Raw genomic sequence first — 25,782 nt, 5'->3', positions numbered from 1 at the left:
CTTACCCCTCCAGGGAGACCTGCGTGGCCTTGACACCCACGCCGATCCCCCCTCCAGGCTCCACTCCAGTCCCCCAGGATCCCCAGGGTCACAGGCTCCGCACTCACCAGCTGCTTATTGAAATTCTGGACACACTGTTCAAACTGCTCATCCTTGGTCTCATCCGCCTTCCCCAGTTTCTGAAGGACCTGCGGAAACACAGGGAGAAGGGAAGAGTGTCACCTTGTTAAGCAGAGTGGCCGAAGCAAAGGTGCTCAGGCACCAAGACTGCAGGCCAGCCGACATGGAGGTACCAGGTCTCCCAGCCGCTGTGATCACTGAGGCGGGGGCTGCGAGCCAAACATGTCCCCATGCTCCTGTTCTGTGCTGGACACTCCCTGGTGCAGCAGCACTGCAAGCTGGGCCTGGCGGAGGCGACTGGGCCTTGAGGCCTCCTCTGCATGAAGGGACTGATGTCAAGAGACTGGGATAGTTGTGGAGATGCTGTCAACATTCATGAAGAACTGGTTCCAGAATCCTTATGAGACCCAAATTTGTGGATGGCTCAAGCCTCTTATAGAAATTGTCCTAATATTTGCATATAGCCTAACATATCTGCCTGTAGATTTAAATCATCTCTAGACTACTTAGAGCACGCCATACTTGCAGATGCTGTGTAAATAGTTGTTCTACCTAACTGTTCAGAGAATGATGACAAGAAAAAAACATCTGTGCCATACTGAAAAGTCTGTTCAGGACAGACACACCGCTGTAGACCTCATTACATTGGATAAGAACGAGACACGAGAGGAAAGGTGATCGAGGCTCAGAAAAGAGCTGGACAGAGATCTGGATCTGTGAGTTGGCAGAGCCCACAGCAGGCTGTGCCCATACCACACAAATTCTGTGTGGTGCTCAATGCGTGGCAAATTCAAGTTTTGCTCTTTGAAACTCTCTGGAACATTTTTTCTCAAAATGTTTTAAATTCACAATTGGTTGAAACAGAACATGTGAATACAGAGAACAAACTGCAAAAGCAAGTTTGCAGCCAGGCATGGTGATGCATGCCTGTGACCCCAGTGCTCAGGTGGCTGAGACAAGAGGACTGCAGGCTCAAGGCCAGCCTCAGCAATTCAGCAAGATCCCCAGCAACTTAGCAAGACTCTGTTTCAAAATAAAAATAATTCAGGGCTGGGGGTATAGCTTGGAGGTAGAATGCTCCTGGGTTCAATTCCCAGTACCCGAAAAGGAAGGGAGGAAGGACACAGGAGACAATCCAAAAACCAAAACACCCTCCCTCTTCCAAATCCCCAACTTCTAAGGAACTGGGGTGTGGTTTCTTGATCTTATGCTTGCTAACCTCCAGACTGTAAGAAATATTTCCTGTCTGCAGTGGTTCAGATAGCATTCCCAACCACATGTTGAAGGCTCAGTCCTCAGCCAGTGGCATTACTGCGAGGCGCAGAACTTTTAGGAGGTGGGGCCTAGTTGAAGTCTTGAGGGGAGAGCCCTCGAAAGGGAGCCTGGAACCCCAGTCCCTTCTGTTTTCTCTCTTTGCTTCTCTGCTGCCATAGGGGAGGAGACTGCTCTTCCATGTGCACCACTGCCAGAATCTGCTGCCTTACCCCGGGCCCAAAAACAGCGGGCCAACTGAGCACAACTATGAACCAGCATAAACCTTTCCTCTTCTTAAGTTGATTATCTCGGGTATTTGTTATAGCACTAGAAAACTGACAAACACATATTCTTTCCTTTTTTTAAGAGTTTTCAGCAACTTAATTTACACTTATTACAAGTCTAGGAAAGAAGAACATCTATATTTGACCCATTACAAGTATATTATTCTTATATACATATACACACAAATAGATAATTAATCCTTTATTACATTGAATGAACAGGTCAGGAAAAAAATCCCTAAAACATGTAGTGGAAATGAATACATAATTGATGTATTAGAGATCAAAACGATATTTTTATAATATTTATTATGCGTACATATCTGTGTTTTCATTTCATACTTGGGAGGATGAGACAGTAGGATCACAGGTTCATAGCCAGTCTCAGCAACTTAGCAAGACCCTATTCCAAAATAAAATATAAAGTAGAGCTGAAGGTATAGCTCAGAGGTAGAATGCCCCTGGGTTCATCCCCAAGACAATACACACACACACACACACACACACACACACACACACACGTGTGTATATATATATGTGTATGTATATGTATATGTATATGTGTATATGTACATTTCTAATAATATAAATTGCCTAGCCTGAGGCATTATGTTATAGCAGCACAAAACAGAGAAAGATACCAACCAACACTGAGTCCCTTGGGCCTGGTCACCTCCCAACCTCCTACCAGGGAACAACCACTGGCCAGGAGTCTCAGTACAGGATGGCTGCAGAAATGAGGAGGGCTTCAGAGTCAGCACTGGGACAGGGACAGGGACAGAGTGCCCTCCTGGCTGATCACACACTGGGCTCGCAGAACACCAGCCCACTCTAGTGCCTAAAAGTAAGCTGAGCAGGAAGGCCGGCAGGGACTCCATGGCCTGGCCTCCAGGCCCACAGCTGTCACAGGGAGACAAAGAGCAGGCCCGGAGCTGGCAGGGGACGGCCCCAGACTGAGGAGGCAGCGAGGGTAGGGGCTGTAGCATGCCTGGAGTCAGCACCCCGCCCAGCTGGATTGTTAGGTGCTACCCACTTCCTCCCCCACAGCACAGCAGATGATGCTGGGCCGCCTTGTGACTGCACCCACGGATTCATATACACACACAGCCTCAGGCTCTACTTCCAACTGGAAACCCAGAAGGCGCCAGCTCTCACAATCCAGCTAGCTGCCCCCTCCCAAGCTGTGTTGGGAGAGGAAGGGGAGGATGGGGACCTAATAGATAAAGGCAAAGAGGGAAAACCAAGAGCAGGAGGTGGGAAAGACTGGGGTCCAGCAGGTCCTCCCTGACATCCTCCCTCCTTGGGCTCTGCTCCCCCAACTCGAGTCCTCCATGAGGGCGGGACAGGAAGCCAGCTCATGGCCCCCAGAGACCAGCGGGACACACCGCAGGCCCTCAGACACATCAACCCTTTGAAGCCCCTGAGATGGGCCACTCTGCACCCATGGCTGGTCCTTGCAGGGCCTTCCTGCCCCAGGAACCACAAAAAGGCCAGCTGCTGTGGGCCGCCTCTCCCCCAAGCATTGCCCTGTGCAGCCAGGGCTGCAGGAAGGACCCCCATCCCCCAGAATAGGAGTCCCAATCCTGAGAATCCTGAGACAGAGGAAAGGGACAGGGCTGTGGGAGCGAGGGCAGTCCAGAGGGCTTCCTGGGGGCAGCGGAAGCTCAGAGAGAGGTCACAGAGGATGGAGGAGAGGGCGCAGAGCAGGAGGGAGATGGCTCTGAGGAGCAGCTTCCCACAGCTCCACAACAGTCATGACACAGGCCCTTGGGCAGGGCGACTGGACTCCAGGGCTGATGCCGGGAGAGAGACGAAAGGCAAAGCAGAGCCTCCATTAGCAAGGGCACAAACACTAGGAGCCATCCATGGGCTCCCCTGCCCCCCTCGGCATCCATATCTAGCCAGGTCTCCAGAAAGGGAGGGGAGTGGAGGAGGGACCAGGCCCAGCTCGACCGCCCCTCCAGCCAGCATGGTCCCACCCCTCCAACAAAGGAAATGGCCCACCAGAGAGGAAAGAGCATGCAGAGCTCAGCTTGGGCCACGAGGGAGAGGCAGGACCCAGCTGTCCATCAGGGCAGGGGGGCGAGGCCACGTACACATGGCCGGACCTTAAGCAGCACATGTGGACACACACCTGGCTTGGTTCCCCTATTCACATGGCAGGAGCCCCGGGGAGACAGACAGGCATGAGCCGTAAGAGACCCTTGGGAAAGGGAGCCCTATTCTCTGAGGCTCAAGGGTTCCTGCACCTCAGAGTGCTGGACCGTGCGGGCCATCCCCGCCCCGGGGTGAGGCTCTCTGTCCACTGGCCCCTTCCCTCAGGAGATCACTGGCTTGCACATGCACTTGCAGAGCCCTATACTCACTGAGCGGCCCCTCCAGGCCACCCACTTGACACACTGTAAATGGGGACACCTGTGCCGGGCTCACAGCTAGACCACTAGAGAGGAAGGGCCTTCCTGCCCCAGGAACCAGGCCCTAGAGAGGAAGGGCCTGGTCTAGCAGAGGCTCAGGGGATATGGGCCAACCCCGCTGGGCTCTGAAGGATGAGCAGGAGTTGGAGGAGGAGGAAGGCCTGCAGGCACAGGTCCAGGCTCATGCTCTGTCCAGTGTTACATGTAGGGCCAGGGAGAGGCCACAATGTCATCAGTGCCATTTACATTCAACCAGCACTTACCACAGGTTTCACTTTGTAATACACCAAGAGGAGCCTTGTCACGGGGCAGGATGAGGCCCAGGCGGCTGTACCTGGTGTGAACACAGAAGCCCGGGTGGTGCCAAGGACAAAGGACGGCCAGCCACAGACAGAGCCATTCAACATTACCTCCTGTCCCCCGGCCAGACTCCAGAACCTTCTAAATATTCCCAGGGCCCTGCTACTCCCCTGGGAGGGCCAGGAGGGTCTCAAATGTGGCTCAGGTCCTAGTGCCAGGGCCAGCGGGGCTGGCATGCCTCAGGGAGGAAAGGTCCACCCACCCGCTCCAGTACGGCCATGTTACCACCCAGCATGGGTGGTAACTGTCTCCCCACAGCAGGGAGACAGTTAGGCCCCCACACCACCAGTGCAAGGCCACCAAACCCAGAGCGGAGAAGACCCCAGGTCTTCCTGCCTCCCATCCCCATGCACCCCAAGACACCAAGCACTTCCTCCCAGAGAGACCAAGACTTGGTCCTCACCTCCGTGCGACAAAGAGCAGGTGGGTTCAGGCAAACCAGGAGCAGGGCGAGGCAGGACTGGAGGGCACTGTCCCCTCCCGGAGCTCTGCCCGTTGTACAACACTTATGGGATAAAAAGGCCAATGGTCCAAATGGCAAGGCGGGGACAGGAACAAGCACTTTCCAGAAGACAGGGCTGGAGAGAAGAGCCAAGCCAGAAGCCCCAGTCCCATGTTCCAGGCAGGCAGGAAGCAGACGGTGCCTTTGCCATTTGGGCCAGCCCTTACCCACCTGTTGTCAGTAGAGAGTTGAGGCCCACCCACTCTACACACACACACACACACACACACACACACACACACACACACACACGGACCCACGTCCCCTCCAAGGCACTCACCGCCTGCTGCCGAGACCCAATAAAGGCCCGGGCCTTCACCTTCCTCATCATGTCCCAGGCTGGCCCAGCTGCAGCCTCCAAAAGGCTCTCACGGAATGAGCCCGGCCAGCGGCAGGGTGTGAGCCCCAACTTCCTCCCAGAAGCACCTGTGGCTAGGGACCACAGACAGGATGCACGGCTCTGCACCCTCGCAGCAGGCAGCTAGATGAGATGGCAGGAGAGAGGCCACAGCCAGGCTTCCTCTGGACAACAGCTTGGGTGACACCCCGCTGAGGCAAAAGCAATGCCACCTATGCAGGGGCCCCAGGTTCAGGCGCCTGACATCACATGTCTTCTCTTGTGAATCTCTCCTTCTTGGACACACACACACACACACACACACACACACACACACCTGCCAGGAAGACACAGGCTAGAAGGGCAGCTGCAGGTCTTGCCCTGCACAAGCTCTGAGGCCTTATGGGACAAGGACATCAGAGGACAAGCCTGTGACGAAGCTGGAGTCTACTTCTGAGCCACCCAGCAATTTTTTTTTTTTTGTGTGTGTGTGTGTGTGTGTGTGTTACTGGGGATTAAACCCAGGAGCATTCTATCTCTGAGATACACCCTCAGCCCCATTTTATTCTTTATTTTGAAAGAGGGTCTCATTAAGTTGCAAAGGGCCATAATAAATTGCCTGAGGCTGGCCTCCCGAACCTGCTATTCTCCAGTCTTAGTCTCCCAAGTACTAGAAGTGCGCTCCACCATGCCTGGCTGATCTAGACAATTTTTAAGAGTACGCACACTGGCTCACACTCTGGATTCTGTTATTCCCCTGTGAGTCCACGCAGGTTAAACACTGCTTTGACCAGAGTACTCCATGGGATGCTCTCCCAAACACTGCCCAGGCCGGCCCCGCCTGCTACCCTGACCGCTCGGGAGTAACTCCTCTTGATAACCACTCATCTACAGGTGATCACTGTCAACATGTGAATGCCCAGAGATAACAACTTTCTGCCCAGCACCTTCAGTATCCATTAGTCACTTAGCCACTCAAAACTACTCCTCTTAGAGGCTGGCAGAGATCAAGAATCCCAAGCTCTTCCCTGACCTGCCAAATCAGTTCCCACTGTAACAAGTCCCCTGCTGTGTCGCAAGCACATGGACGTGAGAAGCACTGTGTTGCCATCTTTGCCAACTACCTCCCCCACCTGTCTTGACATTCCAGAGAAGAGATTCCCTTTTACAGAAAAGGTAGTAAGGAGCTCACTATGAACTCACACCTTTGTTTTGCATTCAGTGGGTTACAAATTTATCCCCATCATTATTCTTTGTGATGGTCTAAATGCCCCAAAGGTGGACAGCAGGAGTCTCTGCACACGCCCCCATTCATCTTCCGGCACTTCCTTCCTCTCTGGCACTACTGAATGCCCCGGGCTCAGCCTGCACCTCTTCTGCCTCAGCCCTACAGCCAGCCACTTCTCTGAGGACCCTGGTTTCCTTTAGTGGGGAAGTAGGCTTACTGCAACTCCCATGTACTTAGTCTTCATACCACGCCTGGAGCTACAGATCTTACTCCCACTTTAGAGACAAGAAAGGAAAAGACACCAAAGGGCTTGGCCACGCTGATAAACAGGAGCACAGTTGAGATTCAGTGGCAGCCAGACCCAGTGCTGCTCAATTCTGTCTTCCTGCAGGAAGTGAGACAGATCGAGGACAGGACCCCTAAAGCCCCCGCTCGCTCGGTGCCTGCAGGCTGCTCCAGCCAGGAAGGGGGCGGAGTGCCTCGCCTAGGCATGGAAGGGGAGAACTGTGTGTCATATATGGGGAGGGGATGAGATCAGACAGAAGAAATAAAAGAAATAGGTAGAAAAGAGACAAACAGGGAGAAAAAGGGATTGTTAAGAAAAGGAATTTTAGTGTAGCTTTAAGTGCAAAAACTCCATGGTCCCCTTCGCTCTAAAGGCCTGTTTTCCTCCAAGCTAAATTCTTAAAAGGCTCAGTAAATCTTAGAGTACTGTAAGTCCCAGTAAATTGGTACCTTTACATTTTGTTTGCTTACAAAATCTATTTTTAGAGTGACTCATCAATTAGATAATGTCAACCTGAAGGTTCTAAGTGCTATTGGTCAACCAGAGAATGTCAGCCTGAAGATTCTGAGAAACCAGGTAGACCACTACCCTCGTTCTGTGCTCCGAAATCAGAGGAAGTCAACTGACACGGCCCCACACGCACAGGGTTTATTTGCTCACCATTTACAAAGTTTCCTATAGAAGACAGCCATGCACACGCCAAGGGGCCAGACTCCTCCCTCGAGAGGACCAGCACTCTCCTTGGATAAGTATTTCTTGCTTTCCTAGGTAAGCCTGACTGTAGCAAGAATTCTTTTCCAGTTTGCATCTATGCCACAACAGGAGTGTGGTGAGGCCCCAGCAGGGCAGCTGGACTCAGGGGCACCCAGTGGCCGTAGGACCCTTTCTCGGGGCTGAACTCAGTCTGAGTCTCTTCCAACCAGTCTCTCTCTCCTTCTCCTTCTTTTTGGTGAGAAATGGGCATATGGCAAGTCCCACTTTGTGAGGGAGGAGATAGAGACACAGATGCTGAGTGACCTGGGCCAGGCCGCTCACAGGTGCGGCTTCTGTCCCCAGCTGGTGGCTGCCCAAGGGACAGTTTCCCAGTCTCTTCTAGTGCAGGCAAGCTCGGCCTGTCCCTCTGTGGGGCCCAAGGGACTGGAATGGGTGGTGTCTGCTGTTCATGGAAGTGCTCAACCCCGGAGCTGCCAGTCCTACAGGTGACAGTTTAGGCCTAGAGCGCAGACCCAGAGCTGTCACTGTGCCCTGAGTTGGGAAGGAAGGGTGACCAAGGAAAGAGGGGCTCCAAAAAGGGCCCAGCCTCCCTGGGAAAGCAGCAGTCCATGGGGCCCTTTGCCCTGCTCCAGCCCCAGGAGTTCAGACATGGAGATTACGTCCAGAACACACAGAGGACAGACCCTGTGGGCTCCTGCAGCATGGGACTGGCCATCCAGGAGACAGTGGCTTCCACCTTCCAAAGGCAAGATGACTTTTCAAGAAAGATACAGAGGCCAAGAGTGGTGGCACATGCCTGTAATCCTAGTACTTAGATAGGAGGATCTCAGGTTCAAGGTCAAACTCAGCAATTTAGCAAGACTCTTAGCCACTTAGTGAGACCCTATTTCCAAATAAAAAGGGCTGGGGATATAGCTCAGAGGTACAATTCCCCTGGGTTCAATCCCCAGTACCACAAAAATAAAATAAAATAAGACAAGCATTAAGACGCTGGCCTTGGACAAGAGCCAGGTCTTTGGTCCCTCTCCAGGAGGAAGAACACTCCCAGCCCTAGCACCCCAACCCAGGCATGCAAGCTCCCCAGGAGAGTGCTCACATACCCTCCCTGGCAGGGGTCCCTGCCCTTGGCCCTCCAGCCACCTCTGGACACAGGAAGGTGGCAGGAACCACCAGGCAAGGTGAAGAGGGGCCAGGGGAAGAAGAACCCAGAAAGAGGAAGACAAGCTGGAGAGAAAGAAGGGAAAGAGAGCCAACCGTGAGGCCAGCATGCAAAGCTGGGGTGCACGCCAGAAGGACCGGCACCTCAGCCCCAGCACACCGTCAGGCACCACTACCCCACACCCCACAGTGGGTGCACAGTGCTGGGTCACCCTGAGGTGGCCACTGTCAGGCCCATTTCGTAGATCATGAAACTGAGACCAAGAGCTACTCAGTTAACAAGAAGCAGAGCCAGGATCCAGGTCTGCTTGACTCTACAGCCCAATTCCGTCACCACAGAGGCCTGGCCGTGCAGGCGGCACCCACAGCTTTACTGCCTGAGAAGCGCACTCCACGTTGCCACACTCCAAGGACTTAACTAGTAAAGAAGGCAGAGCCAACACAGACAGGCCATGAGTCAGAATGTGAAATCTGCAAGCATTTCTGTGTTTGGGTCCCTGCTGGCCCACTGAGGCGCCCAGCCTGTCTCCGCCCACAGGGTGTGCTGGAGAGATGACCAGCTCTGCCACCGGCCCCAAAAGTCTGTCTTGCGTTTCTAGACCCAGCTCAGGACAGCTGACCGAGGAAGCTGAGTGTCGCTGCTTCACTCCAGAATGACCACCGCCTTCCTCTTTTGAGTGACTTTCCCTTTCCTCAGTGAAATGCTGCTGGGGGGTGAAAAGCAATACTTGGTTTCTTTTTCAGGTCTTCAATTGACTAAATAAAAACATGGCTTCCAGCCAGGAACTTGGGAGGCTGAGACAGGAGGATCACATGTTCAAGGCCAGCCTCTCAGTGAGACTCAGCAACTTAGGGAGACCCTGTGTCAAAAAAATAAAAAAGGTCTGGGGTTGTAGTTCAGAGATAAAACACCCCTAAGTTCAATTCCCAGTACCAAAAATAGGAAATCTTAGCCATCTACATCAGTCCTACAAGGGTGCCTTGAAATGTGACCGGTTGGGCAGAATCAAAGCACTGAGAGGTACCGAGAGTTCTCAAAATCATCAGAGAGGTGGTCACGGATGAAGAAACCGAGATTCAGTGGTTAGGCAAGCAGCAAGTTACACGTGGCCCTGGGCTCCCCAAACACGGCTCTGATGTGATCCTGCCAGCCCACCCCCCACCCCACCCCCACGTGGCCTCACCCTGCACCATCCCTCCACAGGAGTCCCCCTCCTGGCCCTGGATGTGACCCGCTGGCTGTAGGGCCCAGTGGCTGGAAACTGCCAATGCTCCCCAGTGTGCCCAGCCCCGGTCTACAGGCTCTGCGGAGAAGTGTGTTGAAGGATAGAAATCTCTGAACAAAAATCCTACAGGATGTGGGGGTTGGGGGAGCAGGGTCCTGCCCTTAGGAGACCTTGGGTAAGCGACATCTGGGCAGACAAGGGAGAAAGACGCGGCCATGTGCACGCCTTTGGAGGGGACCGCTGAGACAAGAGGCCTGGCACAGAGTGGGACTGGTTTCCTCTCCCGTCCCTTGTTCCTGTCTTGACCTGGGATTCCTCACCCAGGACAGAAAGTGTGAGTGCCTAGTCCCCACCCTGCTCAGCTCCTCCACACCCAGCCCACGCTCTCCTCTTAGAGCACCATTCCCGTGCACCTGCCCCTGTGACTCACTGAAGCTCGGCATTCCTCAGGACAGCAAACACCAGCCCACCCCTGGCCTCCAGGACCAAACTCGCTTCTGAAGCCCCTACCCTCCGCAGACACCCTGCAAGCCCCACCCTGTTACTCTGGCCCCCTTTTTATAAGGATAGAAGGGTACACCTGCAGTGAAGACAGGCCAATCACCAACTCACAGGAGCTGGCTTCCCTTCTGGGGGATAGCCTTGTAGGACCACAGGGCATCAATGCTGCACCCCAACGCCCAGCCCAAGGCACATGTGACACAGGGCGACCTCCTTCTGTACTGCTGGGTGAGGCCACTGGAGACAGACTGTCCCCACAGGCATGCACCCACCCTTGGCCGCCGCCATGGGCCCATCTGTCCCGAGATGTCAGCACAGCGCCCCACCGGTGCCCCACACAGCCCTGGTGCTATTCTCAGACTGGGCAGGACACGGGCCATCCAGGGATAGGACTTGCCCCTCTGACCAGCTCGGGGGAACCAAGGAGGAGCCTGACAAGCAGAGGGGCCCTTAACTCTGGAGCACAGGGGAACATACTTGCCTGGAACTGTCCCCACCATCTTGCCACTGCCTCCAGAAGATGCCAGGCCACCCAGGCCCTCAGGTCACCTCCTCCAGGCAGCCTCCCAAACTCATCCCCTGCACACAGGCTCACATGTCCCTTGGCCCTTGGCTGAGCCACCAGGTTATCCGCTCATCACTCAGAGTGGATACCACATCCCAGACCCTGAAACTACTCAGCAGAACCTCACAGAGATGAAATACCTGTGTACCTCAAACACTCTGCTATTATTATTTTAAATATTACTGTTGCTATTTTTGGTATTCAAATGACTGAAAGCCCAGAGTCCACTTTAAATAGCAGGGCATGGTAGCACCCTACTAGAATCTCAGTACTTGGAAGGCTGGGACAGGAGAACTGAAGGTTTGAGGCCAGCCTCAGCAACTTGGCAAAATCCTAAACAACTTAGCAAAACACTATTTCAAAATAAAAAATAAGCTAGGCATGGTGGAGTATGCTTTGTAATCCCAGTGCTTGAGAGGCTGAGATAGGAGGATCACAGGTTCAGAGCCGGCTTCCACAACCTAGTGAGGCTCTCAGCAACTTAACATTTCATATTTTCAAAATAAATAAATAAATAAATAAATAAATAAATAAATAGGGCTGGGGTATGTAGTTCAGAGGTAGAACACTCCTAAGTGCAATCCCCGGTGCCAAAAATAAATTAAAAAATAAAAATAAGCCAGAGAGGAGGTCTAAAGGAAGGGGAGAAGGACTGAGGATCGTTAACAACAATAGTAGCATCAACTCCGTGTATGTATGTGAATATACCGATGTCAGTCTCAGTACTCTATACAGGGAGGGGGGAGGGGGAAGCAGGGCCCACCCAGTGCTGCGAGCACTGTCAACGTGATTTATATTATGCTGGGAGACTATAACGCCGCAATAAAAGCACATTAAAATAAAAATAATAACAAGGGCTGGGGTGTGACTCGGAGGTAGAATAACCCTGGGTTCAATCCCCAAAACCAAAAATAAAATAAATACAATAAAAGGCAGGCTCAGGCCTGCCCTCCTCTAGAATTCAGTGGGGGAGGCTGCAAGGGAGTGAGGCGAGGCAGCAGGCAGACCCACAGGAGGGACGGCTGGAGGCGCACTCGGAGGAGGGAGGTGGTACGCGCCGCCTCCACCTGTCCCCGACTGTGCCAACTCTTGGCAGTGCTCAGGGCCAAGGAGGGGCTTTTCCAGGCCTCCCACTGCTGGTTCTGAGAAGGAATGGTATTAGGGATGTGGTGGGCAAGGGGAGGCTGAAGTTGGAGCAAAGAGGCCAGGGTGAGGCATGCCCCCCCTTCCACCCAGCATGGGGGGTCTGCACACAGTGAGACAGAGGGAAAGGAGGCTGCCACGCCCCGCTCTGACAGGCTGTGTGACTTCAGCAGGTGCCAGCCCAGAGTCTCGGCCCTGCTGGCTTCCAAGGAAGGCAACAGAAGCCAAGGGGCTCAGGGAGGCTGCCCACTGCCCGCCCTCTGACTGAGTGCCTGTGTGCCTTCTTCCCAAGTCCCTGGCACTGCCGTGAGCTCGGGGTTCAGGGGGACAGGGCAGAGGGGAGCAGAGCACTGTCACTACCCTACCACCCTGGGCAGGTCCCCAGACTCCAACCTTTCAGGATGCGTGTGAAGTCTCACTATCTGAGATGGTGCCCAGGGGTGTGACCCAGGACTTCTATAAAGGCCCCAGGAATTGGGCAGCAGGGACCCACCTAGAAGGCAGGACAGAGGCCACCAGAAGCCAGCTGCCCTGTGTGCCTGCCGCCCTGGGCTCAGCCTGACTGTCCCTCCCAGAGGCCCTCTTCACCAGGACTGACACAGCTCTGCAGTATCAGGGCCCCAAGAAGCCAGTCAGAGCCGCCAAGCACAGGAACAGGGGCACAGGGAGCAAGGCCGGGGTGGACATCCACCCCTCAGGCCCCAGAGGCTAGCCCCTGGGGACCCCGCACAGGGCTGCCCTCGCAGACAGGGGCCAAGCTGAGGCCCCCTCTTCCTCCCCTCTGAGCCCTCAGACCCTGACATCTAGACCCCACAGCAGGCCTGGACTTCACTGCTCCTGGAGGCCTGACTCAGCCATGACAACTCATGGTCACACACAGAAGGCTCAGTGTGCCCAGCCCACCCCAGCAATCTAAGGCCCACCCCCACCCTGGAGCAGGGCTAGACCCACCGGGGCCTTCAGAGTCCTCAAATGTGCAATGGAGATGCCCACTGTCCTGTTTCATCCTCCTGGCAGAGGATAATCACCCCTATTCTACAAATGGGGTGACCGGGGCCCATGGAAGTCAAAGAAACTGCCCGAGGGCAAAGGGCTTAGGACAGCAGAGCTAGGATTAGAACCTCACCTCAGAGGTGCAAAACGTCACCATCTTTCATTTTGTCACACTCTGCAAAGCCTTCCCCATCCTATGCCCTGGAGCCCCACACTCCGGTTTATTGAGTGCCTACTATGTGCTCAGGTGCACAGTAGGATGCTACTCTTGAAGAGGGGGTTCCAGCAAGCAGTAGCATTGTTACCTTGCTTTATGGAGGAGCAATGGGGCTTTGGCAAAGCAGGCAGCTCCAGTCACTGCTCCACACCACAGTGCTCCAACAGCCTCCCAGGTCCCCACAGCACAGCGCAGCGCAGCACAGCGGCAGGGTGACCCTCAGTGCAGCGATTCTGTCTTCACGCTGAGCGTGGTTTCCCAAGCGCTGACTCAGCTCCCCAAGCCAGCCCTGCACCCACGTCTCAGGAAGCTCCCGCACTGTTCCCCAGACAAGCCTAGATCAACCTCACAGGGCCCACCAGGACCAGGGCAGTGCAGCCCCGTGTCCTCAGAGAAAGCCGAGAGCATTCGCCAGCCCGGGCCTTCTCCATGGCCCTCCAAGCCAGGCCCAGCTGGCCCCCAGGCTGGGGAAAAGCAGGATATTGTAGCTTGACCAGGCCCACTTCCACGACACAGGTTCCACTGAGTCCTTAGAGAGACAAGGAGACACCCAAGTCTGGCAAATGCCTCCAATTAATTGTGGATTCTGTTTCTCAGTTTAGAACAAGATTCAGCTCATACACCTGGCTATTATCTTGTCCTGAAGTGGCCTCCTGGGCTGCTTATGTCCCCCAAGCTCCCCAACTCTCTCTTCATGAGAGTGGCAAGTATGGGACTCAGAAAGCACAGTTTCTTAGCTTTGTTCAAGTACAGCCCTGAGCCTCCAGGGCCCCTTGGTTCCTGCAGGCCTCCGGGTCCCCTGTACCTGCCTTCTTCATGGGGGATACTGCTGGGGTCCCAGGGCCTTGCAGAATTCCCAACAGTGAGAGGCCGAGCTCTCTAGTGGCACCTTCTCCTCTGGTTTGCCCGCCTCCTGGGCAATAGAGGGCGCCCCAACCACCAAACAAGTGCCAGGAAATCCTCAAGCCTCTTACTCCTGGACTGCAAATGGGCACAGCAGGTGGGAAAAGCCATTCTGGGGCCCAGCCTGAGGCCCAGGAAGGAGGAAAGTCCAGGGTCTCCCCAATCCCAGGTTCTCACTGGCCCAATGTTACATGTCAATTCTGCTTACCTCAACAGGGCAGAGAAGTGCATGGCAGGCTTAGGGTGTGATGACTCTTAGTAACTTAGAAACTTCAACAGAGATGCTAAGGTAGTCCTGTCCAACTGAGCGTCCAGACCCAGTAGAGCCCGCAGGAACTCCGCCGCTGCCATTAGCCCTTAGAGAAGCCAGAGACCACCCAGATGGGCACACTGAGCTCTGTGCCAGGGTCCTCAAGCTCTTCTGCACATCAGGCTCCCCCAGTGAATGAATGGATGAATGAATGAATGAATGAATGAATGAATGACTAAGTGCACCTCCTCTGGCCTCATTCACCTACAGCCCCACCTGCAACCACACACCCTTGGCCCTGCTTCCATCAGGGTCTAGGTTGGGGGAGCTCTAACTTCATTCCCTGGAGAAGCGAAGCCACCACCTCTGAATTTAGCTCTGAATTCAGACTCTACAGGAAAAAAGAAAAAAATTAAGGGATTGCAGTGCAATTTTAAGCACAGACAAAACACTAAAGCCACAGAGGGGAGCTCCTGTCAGCAGCGTCCCTAAGATCTCCCTGCGGCGCCCCTGGGGGCAGGGCCTCCAACTGCCCTACTTCTAGAAGAACAGGCTGTGAGAGGGCTAGCTATGGTTCTGATTCACATTTCCCTGATTGCTAATGATGTTGAACATTTTTTCACATATTTGTTGGCCATCTGTATCTCTTGAGAAGTGTCTATTCCATTCAATCACCCATTTTATTGCTTTTTCATATTTTATTGGTTTTATTGTATATCATAGTGAGACTCAAAGTGATACAAATATACATGCACACAGCACTTGGTATATTTGGGATTTTTTAGTGTTAAGTTTTTTGGGGTTTTTTGTTTGTTTGTTTGTTTGTTATTTTTTGTGGTACTGGGGGTGGAACCCAGGGGCTTTCTGCCTCTGATCTGTACTCCCAGACCTATTTTATATTTTGCTTGGAAACAGGGTCTCACTAAGTTGCTGAGAGCCTCACTAAGCAGCTGCGGCTGGCTTTGAACCTGTGCGATGCTCCTGACTCAGCCTCCCAAGCGCGGGGATTACAAGCGTGTGCCACCACGCCCAGCTTTAGTGTTGTTTTTTAAGCTGTCTGTATATTCTAGGCATTAGTCCTCTACCAAAGGAGTCACTGGCAGAGATTTTCTCCCAAATTGTAGGCTTTCTCTTTGGACTCTTGTTTCCTTTGTTGCATAGAAGCTTTTGATTTAATGGAATCTCATTTATTTAAACAGCACAATTCACAATAGCCATATTATGAAATCAACCTAGGTGTCCATCAACAGGTTAACACATAAAGATAATGTGGTATATACATACAATGGAATTTTACTCGGCCATAAAGAACTAGAGATTATTTAAGTAAGATCAGCCAGTCTCAGAAATTCAAGGGTCATATCTTTTCTTTCATATGTGGAAGCTGGAGAGAAAATAGAAAACAAAGGGACTTCAGATAAAAGAAAAGAGAGACCAGTGGACTAGTGAGAGGGGCCTGGGGAAGCTGAAGAGGAAGAGGAGGAGGGCTGATGAAGGAAGCAATCCAACCAACGTGTCCTTAAATGAAATGCCTATCTCACCAATGCGTGTGGGGAGGGGAGAGAGGAGAATCTGGAGGGAAACACACCAAGTGCCGTGTGTGCACGTATGTCTGTATCCCCTTGAGCCTCACTATAGTGCATGAGACAGACAGACAGACAGACAACTGGCTCCAGGGCCCAGGACAAATTCCCTGGTCTCTCTATAGGTTACAGCCTCTTAATTTCCCCAACATGCCCTTGAATTTTCCCCATCCCTTTTCAATCTTCTCTGACCCTTGCCCACCTACAAGGTATCCTGGATCCAAATAAGCAGTCAGCATCCCACCCCCATAGCCTTTATCTAGCCCCCCAAAGTAGCTGTCCATGGACTAGACCACAGATAATAAGACAGCTGGGTGCCACCTTGGGCCAGAGAAACAAAGAAGCCATGGGGGGGGGGGGTTGCTAAGCAGATGGGAAGCGAGGATCCTCTTAAGAGACCTCCTGTCTTGGCCTGGACCTCTCAGTGCCAGGTCAGTCCCTAGGGCCCCATGGCCAGCCCAGGCTCACCCAGGGCTTAGGCATCTTGGCTGGAGCCCCAGGGACAGGATAAGTTGAGCCCAGGGTCCAAAGAAAGCAGCTGCAGCTGTTGGAAAAAGGAGCTGGGCTGGCAATGACTCTCCCATCCTCCCATCCCCCTTCCAGTCGCTCCTGTGGCCACTGAAAGCCCCAACCCACATCACCAGCCAGTCTCTGCCCTCGAGCCTCCACCCCCATAGCAAGGTCCCCGTGCCCACTCCCCACCCAGGACTGCAGCTGGGGTCCTTACAGCTGGCAGGCCTGCACCAACCCAGGAGCCAGGGAAGCTGAGTCCAGGCAGAGCACAGGGCACAGGGAGCAGCCCTCCTGACTTGCCCTCGGGCCCAGCAGTGTCACACCCTCTTCATGTCACCCTGGGCCCTGAAGCAGACAGAAGCAGGCATGCGTGTGACACAGCCGTACAAGATGCTGTCCACCAGCCCTCTCAGGTGGACTCCCAGAGCATGGCCACAAGCCTGTGCTGGCCCTGGGCCTTCCTGCAAATGGCTGGACTCCAACTCTGGCTGGGGCCCCCTCCCTCCAGGGACCCAGGGCTCACCACCTTTCCCTGGGCCTCAGAAGAAAGGTTCCTCAGAGAGCCAGAGGCTCCCAGTGCTCTGGACAGTATGTCTTTGGTTGAGCCCAGACCAGAAGAGGAAGGAATGGTCCAGACAGATCCTGAGGAAGAAAGCCGCTGAGCCCAACCCCGGCCTAGGTCATTTCCTTTCACACTCAGGCTGGTCCTACCCCAACCCACTCACACCCAGACCAGCCACCCCAAAAGGCTTGAAAGTGCGGCTCCCACCAGCCCTGCCCCCGCCACCTGCCCGTCTGCCCTGGGATTCAGCTCGGGCCTGCCTCCTCTGTGGGGCCTTCCCAGGGCTCCAGCACCCTGCCTGGCCCCCATCCAGGGTGCCATCACCAGCACTCCAGCACCTCAACCCCCAGGACACAAAGAATGACAAACAGGATGTGTACACTGAGCACCCCCACCTCTGTGCCCAGGTGAGCTGCAGTGAGATCTGATCCAGGATAAAAAGTTGACGCAGTGGGCCACTCCTGCCAAGGTGCCTGGGGACCACAGAGGACAAACGGCCTGAGAGTGGCCCAGGGCCCTGGCAGACAAGAATGCTACCCAGCTCAGTCCTGCCACTGCTGCCGCCTGTGGCCACCTACTCTGCCATCCCCATGACAATCAGGGGCTCACACTACAGAGGTGAGGTGTCCTCAGCTCATGGCCTTTCCAAAGGGACAGGGGCAGCTGTAGGGGTCAGGCACAGTATAGGGACATGAATGCCCACTCCCAGGGACACTGCTGCACCATCTTCAGTAGCCCAAAGCCCTGTCCCTGCGGGCTGCCAGGTCTGACCCCTCCCCCATCCTATGCTATGACCCCAATCCCCCGCATCTGCTCCAGCTCTCAGGATCTGGGTCAGGGAGTCAGCAGAGGTGCCAGTCCAGGAGGCTCACCCAAGAGCCCTATCTGTAGATCCGAACAGAGTCATAGCAAAGCACAATGGCCTCTCACCACTAAAGCTCAGCACCTCTGTCATCTGTAGCCTTTCTTTTATGAACATCCATCTTCAGAAGACAGAAGCCAAGCCAATCTTTTGGACTAAAACCAGGCACCAAATACTCCAGCTACTGTCTCAGGCTGGGTCCCACCAAGGACCTGGGCATTCTACTCATCATCACGTCATCCAAACACAAGTGAGGTGGTCAGGAGGAAGGCCTGCATCACCAGGGTGGTAGAGGCAGGGTGGAGAGGCACCTCCAAGCCCAGCCCAAATCCTGTGGCACAGCATCCCTCCCTGCTTCCAGCTCAGCATCCCTCCCTGCTTCCAGCTCTGCACCCTGAAACCCAGGCGGCCATGGGGGTCTCTGCCAGCCATCAGCCTGTCTCCTGCTGCCTGAAGATGCCACGCATCCATGGAAGAAATACAATCAGCCCTCTCCATCTGCACCCACAGATCTAACCTACCACGCAGTGAAAATATTCAAAAGAAAAAACTGTGTCCATACTGAACATGTACAGGCTATTTTTATCAACATCGTTTCCTACACAATGTAGCATGACAACTGTTTACACCATATTTACATTGTATTAGGCATTGTAAGTAATCTGGAGATGGTTGAAAGTTTAAAGGAGAATGAGCACAGGTAATATCCAAGTAGTATATCATTTTATGTAAGAGACCTGGGGAGAAGAATATTTTGGTACCACAAAGTAGAGGCCCTAGAGTCTACCACCCAAGGATATCAAGGGAAAACTGGATGCCCAAAAAACCTACTGTATGCCATGCTGGGGGTGTGGATGTCACTGAGACTGCAGGAGGCAGGGCTCTGCCCTCAAGAGCCTCCAGCCAGGACCCAGGACACAGGGCCCCTGAGCAGGGGTCCCACCCCAGGGAAAATCTCAGTGTGTCCATGTGTAGTCAGCAACCTCACTCCTATCTCCTCCCATGCACATTTACAAATGACTAGTGTCACTAGCATTCCATCAAAGACACATTGTAGCAATGACAAAAACAAAAGTATATAATACAATTGTAGCCTATATACAAGATACAATTTCAGAATGAAGCATGTTCCTTTAGATGGATTCACTGAATATAGCTTTTGTAATTTGGTAACACACACACACACACACACACACACACACACACACACACACTGACTTGTCTCATGTGCATGAATGAACCCCTGTCTCTGGACTTGCTTCTGGAAACCCTGGATCTTCCCACTCCTCATCACCCCAAAGTCCACTACACACTCGAAAGTCTGAACCTGGACTCCAGGTGGGCTGGAAGGGGGAGCAGATAGAGTCCCAGGCTGGGGATCTCAGTTCATCCACATGTCCCCAAGGCCTGCCCCAAGCAGAACCCCTCTACTCACCACCAGAGAAATGGTAAGCCAGATGGCGGGCACAGGCAGCCATTGGGGAATCACATCATTGGGCCAAGCCTCTATTTCTTCCTTTGCTGAATGGGACTCCTACTGTCCGCACCTGTTTGCAGGGATTGTGGCACCGGGCAGGTATGTAGTCACCCACAGCTATTATTATGAAGTTAATATCTGACTAAGCTTCCCTTGGGCAGGTAGACCCTGCCTTCCTCTTCATTCCTCAGCCCTGACCCCTGCCTGCAAGCACGCAGCCGGTGGCCTTGCTTGTTGGAAGGTGCAGCCTGGGGGGGGACTGTGCAGAAGCCCAGGTGCCAGGGTTCCCCACAAAGTATGCCCATGACACAACAACAGAGACTCTGAATCCTCCTAGTGGCTCTAGGGCCCTACCCTAGACTATCAGCCTCCCCTGCATGTTTCTATTTCATCTTCCAACGGTCCTGGTGACAGAAACTACTACCTTATTATAAACTAGGAAACTGAGGATCAAAGAGGTTGGCACAGTTTTTCTAAGGGTAAAAATACATGAGAAGCCAGATGTGGTGGCACACGTTTGGAATCCCAGTACTTGGGAGGCTGAGACAGGAAGATCACAGGTTCACTGCCAGCCTCAGCAACTTATGAGGCCCTCCACAAATTAGTGAGACCCTGTTTCAAAATAAAGAATAAAAAATAGGGCTGGGGGTGTAGCTCAGAGGTAGAGTGCCCCTGGGTTCAATCCCCAGTACTGAAAAATAATAATAATAATAATAATAATAATAATAATAATAATACATGGGAAGAGATTCAGTCCCCCTTCTACTGAAGGCTGTGTCGTTGCACCAAGCCAGTCACTGCCTGGTGTGTAAGTCTTACCAAGTGGCCCTCCCTGGTCCAGCCATCTTTGGCACCTTCCTTCTGGTCCTTTAGAGACTCCTTTATGTTCCCATCAAGCTCCTATACCTAGGTCTGTCCCCAGCCTTCTCCACCAGGGCAGAGGCTTGGTTTGCTTATCCTTGAGTCCCCACTTCCTGGAAGAGTGCTCAGCATGTAGTGAGTACTGAATACTTGCTGTGAGAATAAATGAATGAATATGCAGGCTCCAGAAAGGACCAGAGAGTGGGAAATGTCCACAGAGTCACAGAATGTATGTGTAAGAGTCCAGAGTCACTCCCAAGCAGTCTGATTCTTGAGTCCAAGCCTTGCACCTGCCACAGGGTGCCTTGTAACACACACACACACACACACACACACACACACACAGCCTGGGGGCAGGGACGACATCCTAAGCCCCGATCAGCTAAGGGCTCAGGAGGGATTAGCTGTCTACAGAGGCCTGTAATGGACACTCCCAGGTGGAGGGCTGTGTGGGGAGGGAGGGCTCTCGGGGGCGCCTGGCAGTGCTGGGTGCCCACCAGGAAGCTGGCATTTAGTGAGCATTTGCTATGTGCCCAGCACCTGCTGTGACACATACCTGAAGACAAACCATCTTTACCCCCAGTTCATACATGAAGGCCTAGGAAGGTCCTGCAACCTGTATACAACCTGCAGCCAGGTGGGAACCCAGAGCTTGCCTGCTGTCTGTATCACGTACAGGGTGATGCATGGGTCAGAGGCCTAAAGCAGAAGATGGGAATCCAGGAGTCTAGAACCTCATGGCAAAAAGAACCGTGTGAGCCAGGCGTGGTGGCACATGCTTGTAATCTCAGCACTTGGATGGCTGGGACAGGAGGATCACACATTCGAGGAGCACCTCAGCAAATAGTGAAACTCTCATCAACCTAGTGAGTCTCATCAACAACCTAATGAGACCCTATTTCAAAATAAAAATAAAACTAGGTCTGAGGGTAGAGCTTGAAAATAGAACACCCTTGCATTCAATCCCCAATATCACGATACACACATAAAAAGAACCAGGAGAGGCCAAGCCTTGGATTAAGGGAGCAAAGGCCTGGACAGATGCCAGCCAATAAAGATGAGAGGGAGCCCCAAGTTAGCATGAGGAAGGAGGAGTGGCCAAGCCTGGTCCCTAAGTCCCTGGGGTGTGCTTCCCCAGCATTCAAGACTCTGCCACCCAGCCACCCCTTCTCTCCAAGAGGTATAACACACACACACACACACACACACACACACACACACACACACACCACTTCAGCCCACACCTGCGTCTCCTGGACCCCTTCTTCCCTGTACCTCAGCAGCAAATTCTCCTTTGCCTGCCCCTCTCCAGGAGAGAAGAGCTTTGCCTGACTTCTGCCCTGCCAAAAGCCAGCCACAGACCATGACTCCAACCCCCCACAGCGCCCCATACACACCCCATAGACAATGCCAGCTACAAAGCCCTTCCTCCAGCAGGTGATGAGCCATTTACAGAAATAACTTGAGTTCGGGGAAGGATGAAAGGTGCAACACAAGCCTAGGCAGGCTCGGAGGGGCAAGGCCCAGAGCAGGGCAGAGGAAAAGGGCCGACAGCCCAGGGGCAGAGAGGAGACATGGAAAGGGCCTCAGACACTCAGGACGGAGTGGACGCCAAGGTGGGGAGACAGGGATGCTGGACTGGGGCCTGAGAAGGGGAAAAGCGCCTGCAGAATCAGCAGCTCAGGCCGGCTCTGAGCTTTGTCCAGGCTGTGAGACTCCAACAGCAGTTGAGGCTCTCCAGTTCAAGAAGCCACGTGCCACAAGGGATTACAAGCATGGGACACCACACCCGCTCCAAAAATCCGAAAACAGGGCTGGGCATATAGCTGGAGGTAGAAAGCCTCTGGGTTCAATCCCTGTAGCCATGCACCTGTTCTTAGGCATCACCAGCTACACTTAAGGCAGCTGCAAGCATAGACAGGCGTGGTGTACGGGCCTGAGTCCTACTGAGGAGGCTGACCACATAGGGAGACCTTGACTGCTCAGAGGAACACGGTGCGATTGGTGGCCAGGTGTCAGGGTTCTATAAATAACCACCGTGGCCTCTTCCTTTAGCGACCATCTGCTCGGTGTGCCAGTGCAGCGCCATGCACAGAGGGCCCTAGGCCCACCCCTCCCAGCTGCTGCTTCACACTGTCCAGCCCGCGATCCGTGGACCCCTCAGCACACTTAGAGAATGCCAGTGGGAGGGACAGTGCGCAGGCTCCCACCCTGCCATTACCAGCCCAGCTCCCCTGCAGCAGGCCTGGCCTCCCTAGCACACACTGCATGAAGTCTCCCAGACCATGGACCTTTGGGAGCCAGCAGATCAGACCCCACCCCCACCCCAGCTGTCCTCCTGCTCAGCCTGCCAACCTCTAATCCTCTGTCATCTGACCCAGGCCCCACCCTAAACTGGGTTCACCCAGCCACCCTTCTGAGGCCCAAAAATGGACACAGTCATTTATAGAGGGTCCGACAATCCAAACGCAATGGGAAGATGATCTCATGGTACACAGGCCTGGGCTCCAGGCTCACCACCGACAGCTGAGAGTCCAGCGATGGCAGTTAAGAGACTTCACAAGAAGAAACTCCACACAGGCCTGAGTACCAGGCCCCCACCAGAGACAGCATCCAGGGCTCAGCCCAACACAAGGTGCTTGGATCACACTGAGGCAAGATCTGATGACAAAGGAACAGCAAAGTAGCCCAGAGCACAAAACGACCCACCCACAGGCCCCTGTCGGGTCTCCCAAGCCATGCCCTCAAATGCCCTCGCCTGTTCATAGCTCTTTACTAAGCCCTTAAGGGGCCAGACATACACACTCTCATCTGCCCAGACCAGTGGTCAAAGCAAGTGCATCAATGTTTCCATGGAGGGACAGAGGGGAGCTGGCGCCATGACACCAAAGGATCCATGGACACCAGAGGGCAGGCTGCCCTTGGCCACACTGTCATCGTCCAAGTCTCAGTGGCTCTTCAGGGTAAGAGGGGACATGGGAAGACTGGGGAGAAGAGAGGTTGAATGATGGAGTTCTTCCTGCATGAGTACTCCCCAGCCCTTCCACCAAGGAGAGCTCCTGCTGTACTTGGTCAGAAAATACCTTCCTGAGCAGGGTGCGGGGTGCACGCCTGCAATCCCAGCACCTGAGAAGCTGAAATAGGAGGACAGCAGGTTTGAGGTCAACCTCAACAATTTAGCTAGACTCTCAGCAACTTTGAAGACCCTGTTTCCAACTAAAAATAAAAAGGGCTGGGTGTGTAGTTCAGAGATAGAGCATCACTGGGTTCAATTCCCAGTACCAAAAATAAATAAATAAAACAAGAAGAAGAAGAAGAAAATGCCCTCCTGTGATAATAGGGAAATAGGGATTCCCACTGCTGGCTGATTTGACTGACAGTGGTGGGGCTGCTCGTAGTGCCCATAGGAGAGTAGGAGCAAGGTCTCCTTGGCAAAGGGAGTTAGAGGGGCCCTGACACCAGCACTGGGCCAAGAAAGGAGGGGATGGAAGAACTGCTACTTTCAGAGACAGCCAGGATTCTGTCAAGCTGTCTTGGCTTCTAAAAGAATAAGAGTCCCTAACCAGCGCCCTGCGGTGGGCTGGAGAGCAGCTGTGGCACCAAGCACTGCAGCCCTGTGCTGCCTGGCTCAGGCAGGGCGGGATCACAGCCCCCAGCTGTCAGCCAAATGCCAGAGGCACAGAACAGGACCTGAGGGGGAGGGATGGTAGCTCAGTGACACCTACCAGAAGGGGACATGGGACTACTCTCCTTAAACAGGATGAGATGCTGCTGCTGCTGCTGCTGCTGCTGCTGTGAAATGCAGGACATCCATGGATGGGGGCAGGGTTTATGCTGGCCAGCACTAGTTCAAGTTGTCTCCCTCCACCCCCAGGAGCAGGAAGCCAGCTCAGCCCAGGGCTGCCTGCTGGGGAGTCCTGGGGGAAGGGGCTGCATCTGCTGCTACCCCACCAACCTGGGCTGTCAAAGCCTCCCCAGCCCCCAGCCAGCTGGGCTCTCCTCCTCCTCCTGGGCTGGGGTGGGGGTAGGAGCTGGGGCCGGAGAACTGGAGCTTGGCCCAGACCCTTCCAGGGACCACAACGGTGAGCAGCAGGGCTCTTGGGGAGGCAGGGAAACCCGCTCCCCCATCACGTGGCTGCATCCTCAGGGAGCTGCAGGTCTCAGCTGCAAAAGTCATTGTTTATAAACAGCTACAAGGCCGCAGGGGGGTAGGCAGGCCTGTCCCCGGGTCCCCACCCGGGCGCCACGGAGCACTGGGGGGCTACCCTGGCAGAAACATGGATTCTGCAATCTCAGATTTCAGAGGCGGAATCGGCAGGGGAAGTGGCGTCAGCGGCTGGCGTGATCCTATGTAATAAACCAGAGATGGCTTGGGATAAAAGCTGACGGAGCGAGGACCCCCGCCCCCCCTGCATTTCCTGCAGTCAGCGGCCGCGGGATCCCCGGCCCATCCCCCACTCCGCCCGGGAGGCTCTCGGGGCGAAGAGGGGTCGGGTTTCCCGCGGCGCCGTCCACGCGCTCCCCTGGACCCGCCGGCCGCCGGCCGTGGTCCCCAGCCCGCTGCCCGCTGCCCGCTGCCCGCTGCCTCCAGCCCCCAGCCCGCTGCCCGCGGGGAGCGCCCAGCCGGGCTCGGGCGGGCTGCGCGGGGCTCTGCGCCCCGGAGCGTCCAGGCCGCGGGCAGCGCTCGCGAGGAAACCCGACCCCCCCACCCCCCCGGCCGGCGGCGGGGAGCGCGCTGCGGGACGGCGCCCGGGCGTCTGGGCGCTCGGAGGCCCCGGGGCGCAGAGGCCGCGGCCTCCTCCCGCTCCCGGCCTCCCTGCCTCTCCGCGGCGCGGGCCCCTCCGCAGAGGCGCGGGCGGCGGCCTCACCTTCTCCTGCGCGCGCGTGAGCTTCTTCTGCACGTTGCTGGCGATCTTCCCCGCCGTCACCCCCTTGCTGCCCATCTCGGCCATCGCGGCGCCGGCTGCCCGCCGGGCGCGGACCCTGCGCTCCGCCGGCCGCCGCGCTCGCAGCCGCCGCGCCGGGGGCGGTGGTCAGCGCCCGCCGGCCCCGCCCTTTACAGCGCCCCCTCGCCCGCACCGCGCGGCCGCCAGCAGGGAGCCCGGCCAGGGCGCCGGCCGCGCCGAGGGACTCCCGACCTCTCAGGCTCCGCCCCGGGGCGGGGACGGCCCGCCCCGCCGCCGCGCCGCCCCCTCCGCGGGGTCACCGCCGGCAACCCAGAAGGAGGCCCCGGGACGCGGTGCTTTCGAAAATCAGAGATGCTGGGCTAGCCGGGCTTGATGGCGCAAACCTGAAATTCCAGTACTCCGGAGGCTGAGATACAAGGATCGCAGGTTCGAGGCTAAGCCTCGCAAATAAGCAAAGCTCCCAGCAACCTTTTGAGACCTGTTTCAAAACAAAAAATACAAAAGGCTAGGGGCCTCTCTTGGAGGTAAAATGTCCCTGGGTTCAATCCCCTATACCACAAAA

At 54.7% G+C, this 25,782-nt stretch overlaps 1 protein-coding gene across 15 annotated transcripts in view; it reads right to left on the bottom strand.

Moving 5' to 3' along the window:
• Positions 1-25,265, bottom strand: part of BIN1 (bridging integrator 1) — a gene marked incomplete at its 5' end in the record, with an annotated part of 51,807 nt that extends 26,542 nt beyond the window's left edge. For all 15 annotated transcript variants that reach the window (XM_080688875.1, XM_080688883.1, XM_080688886.1 and 12 more), the window contains 2 exons: positions 108-188; positions 25,182-25,265. In XM_080688875.1, coding sequence (XP_080545001.1) covers positions 108-188; positions 25,182-25,265 — 165 coding nt within the window. The remainder of the gene's footprint in view (positions 1-107; positions 189-25,181) is intronic.
• Between the last annotated feature and the right edge of the window lie 517 nt (positions 25,266-25,782).

Source organism: Muscardinus avellanarius, assembly GCF_963383645.1.
Source record: "Muscardinus avellanarius genome assembly, chromosome: 2".
NCBI lineage: Eukaryota > Metazoa > Chordata > Mammalia > Rodentia > Gliridae > Muscardinus > Muscardinus avellanarius.
Note: the sequence above shows the minus strand (reverse complement) of the source record. Positions and strands in the feature narration are given on the sequence as shown.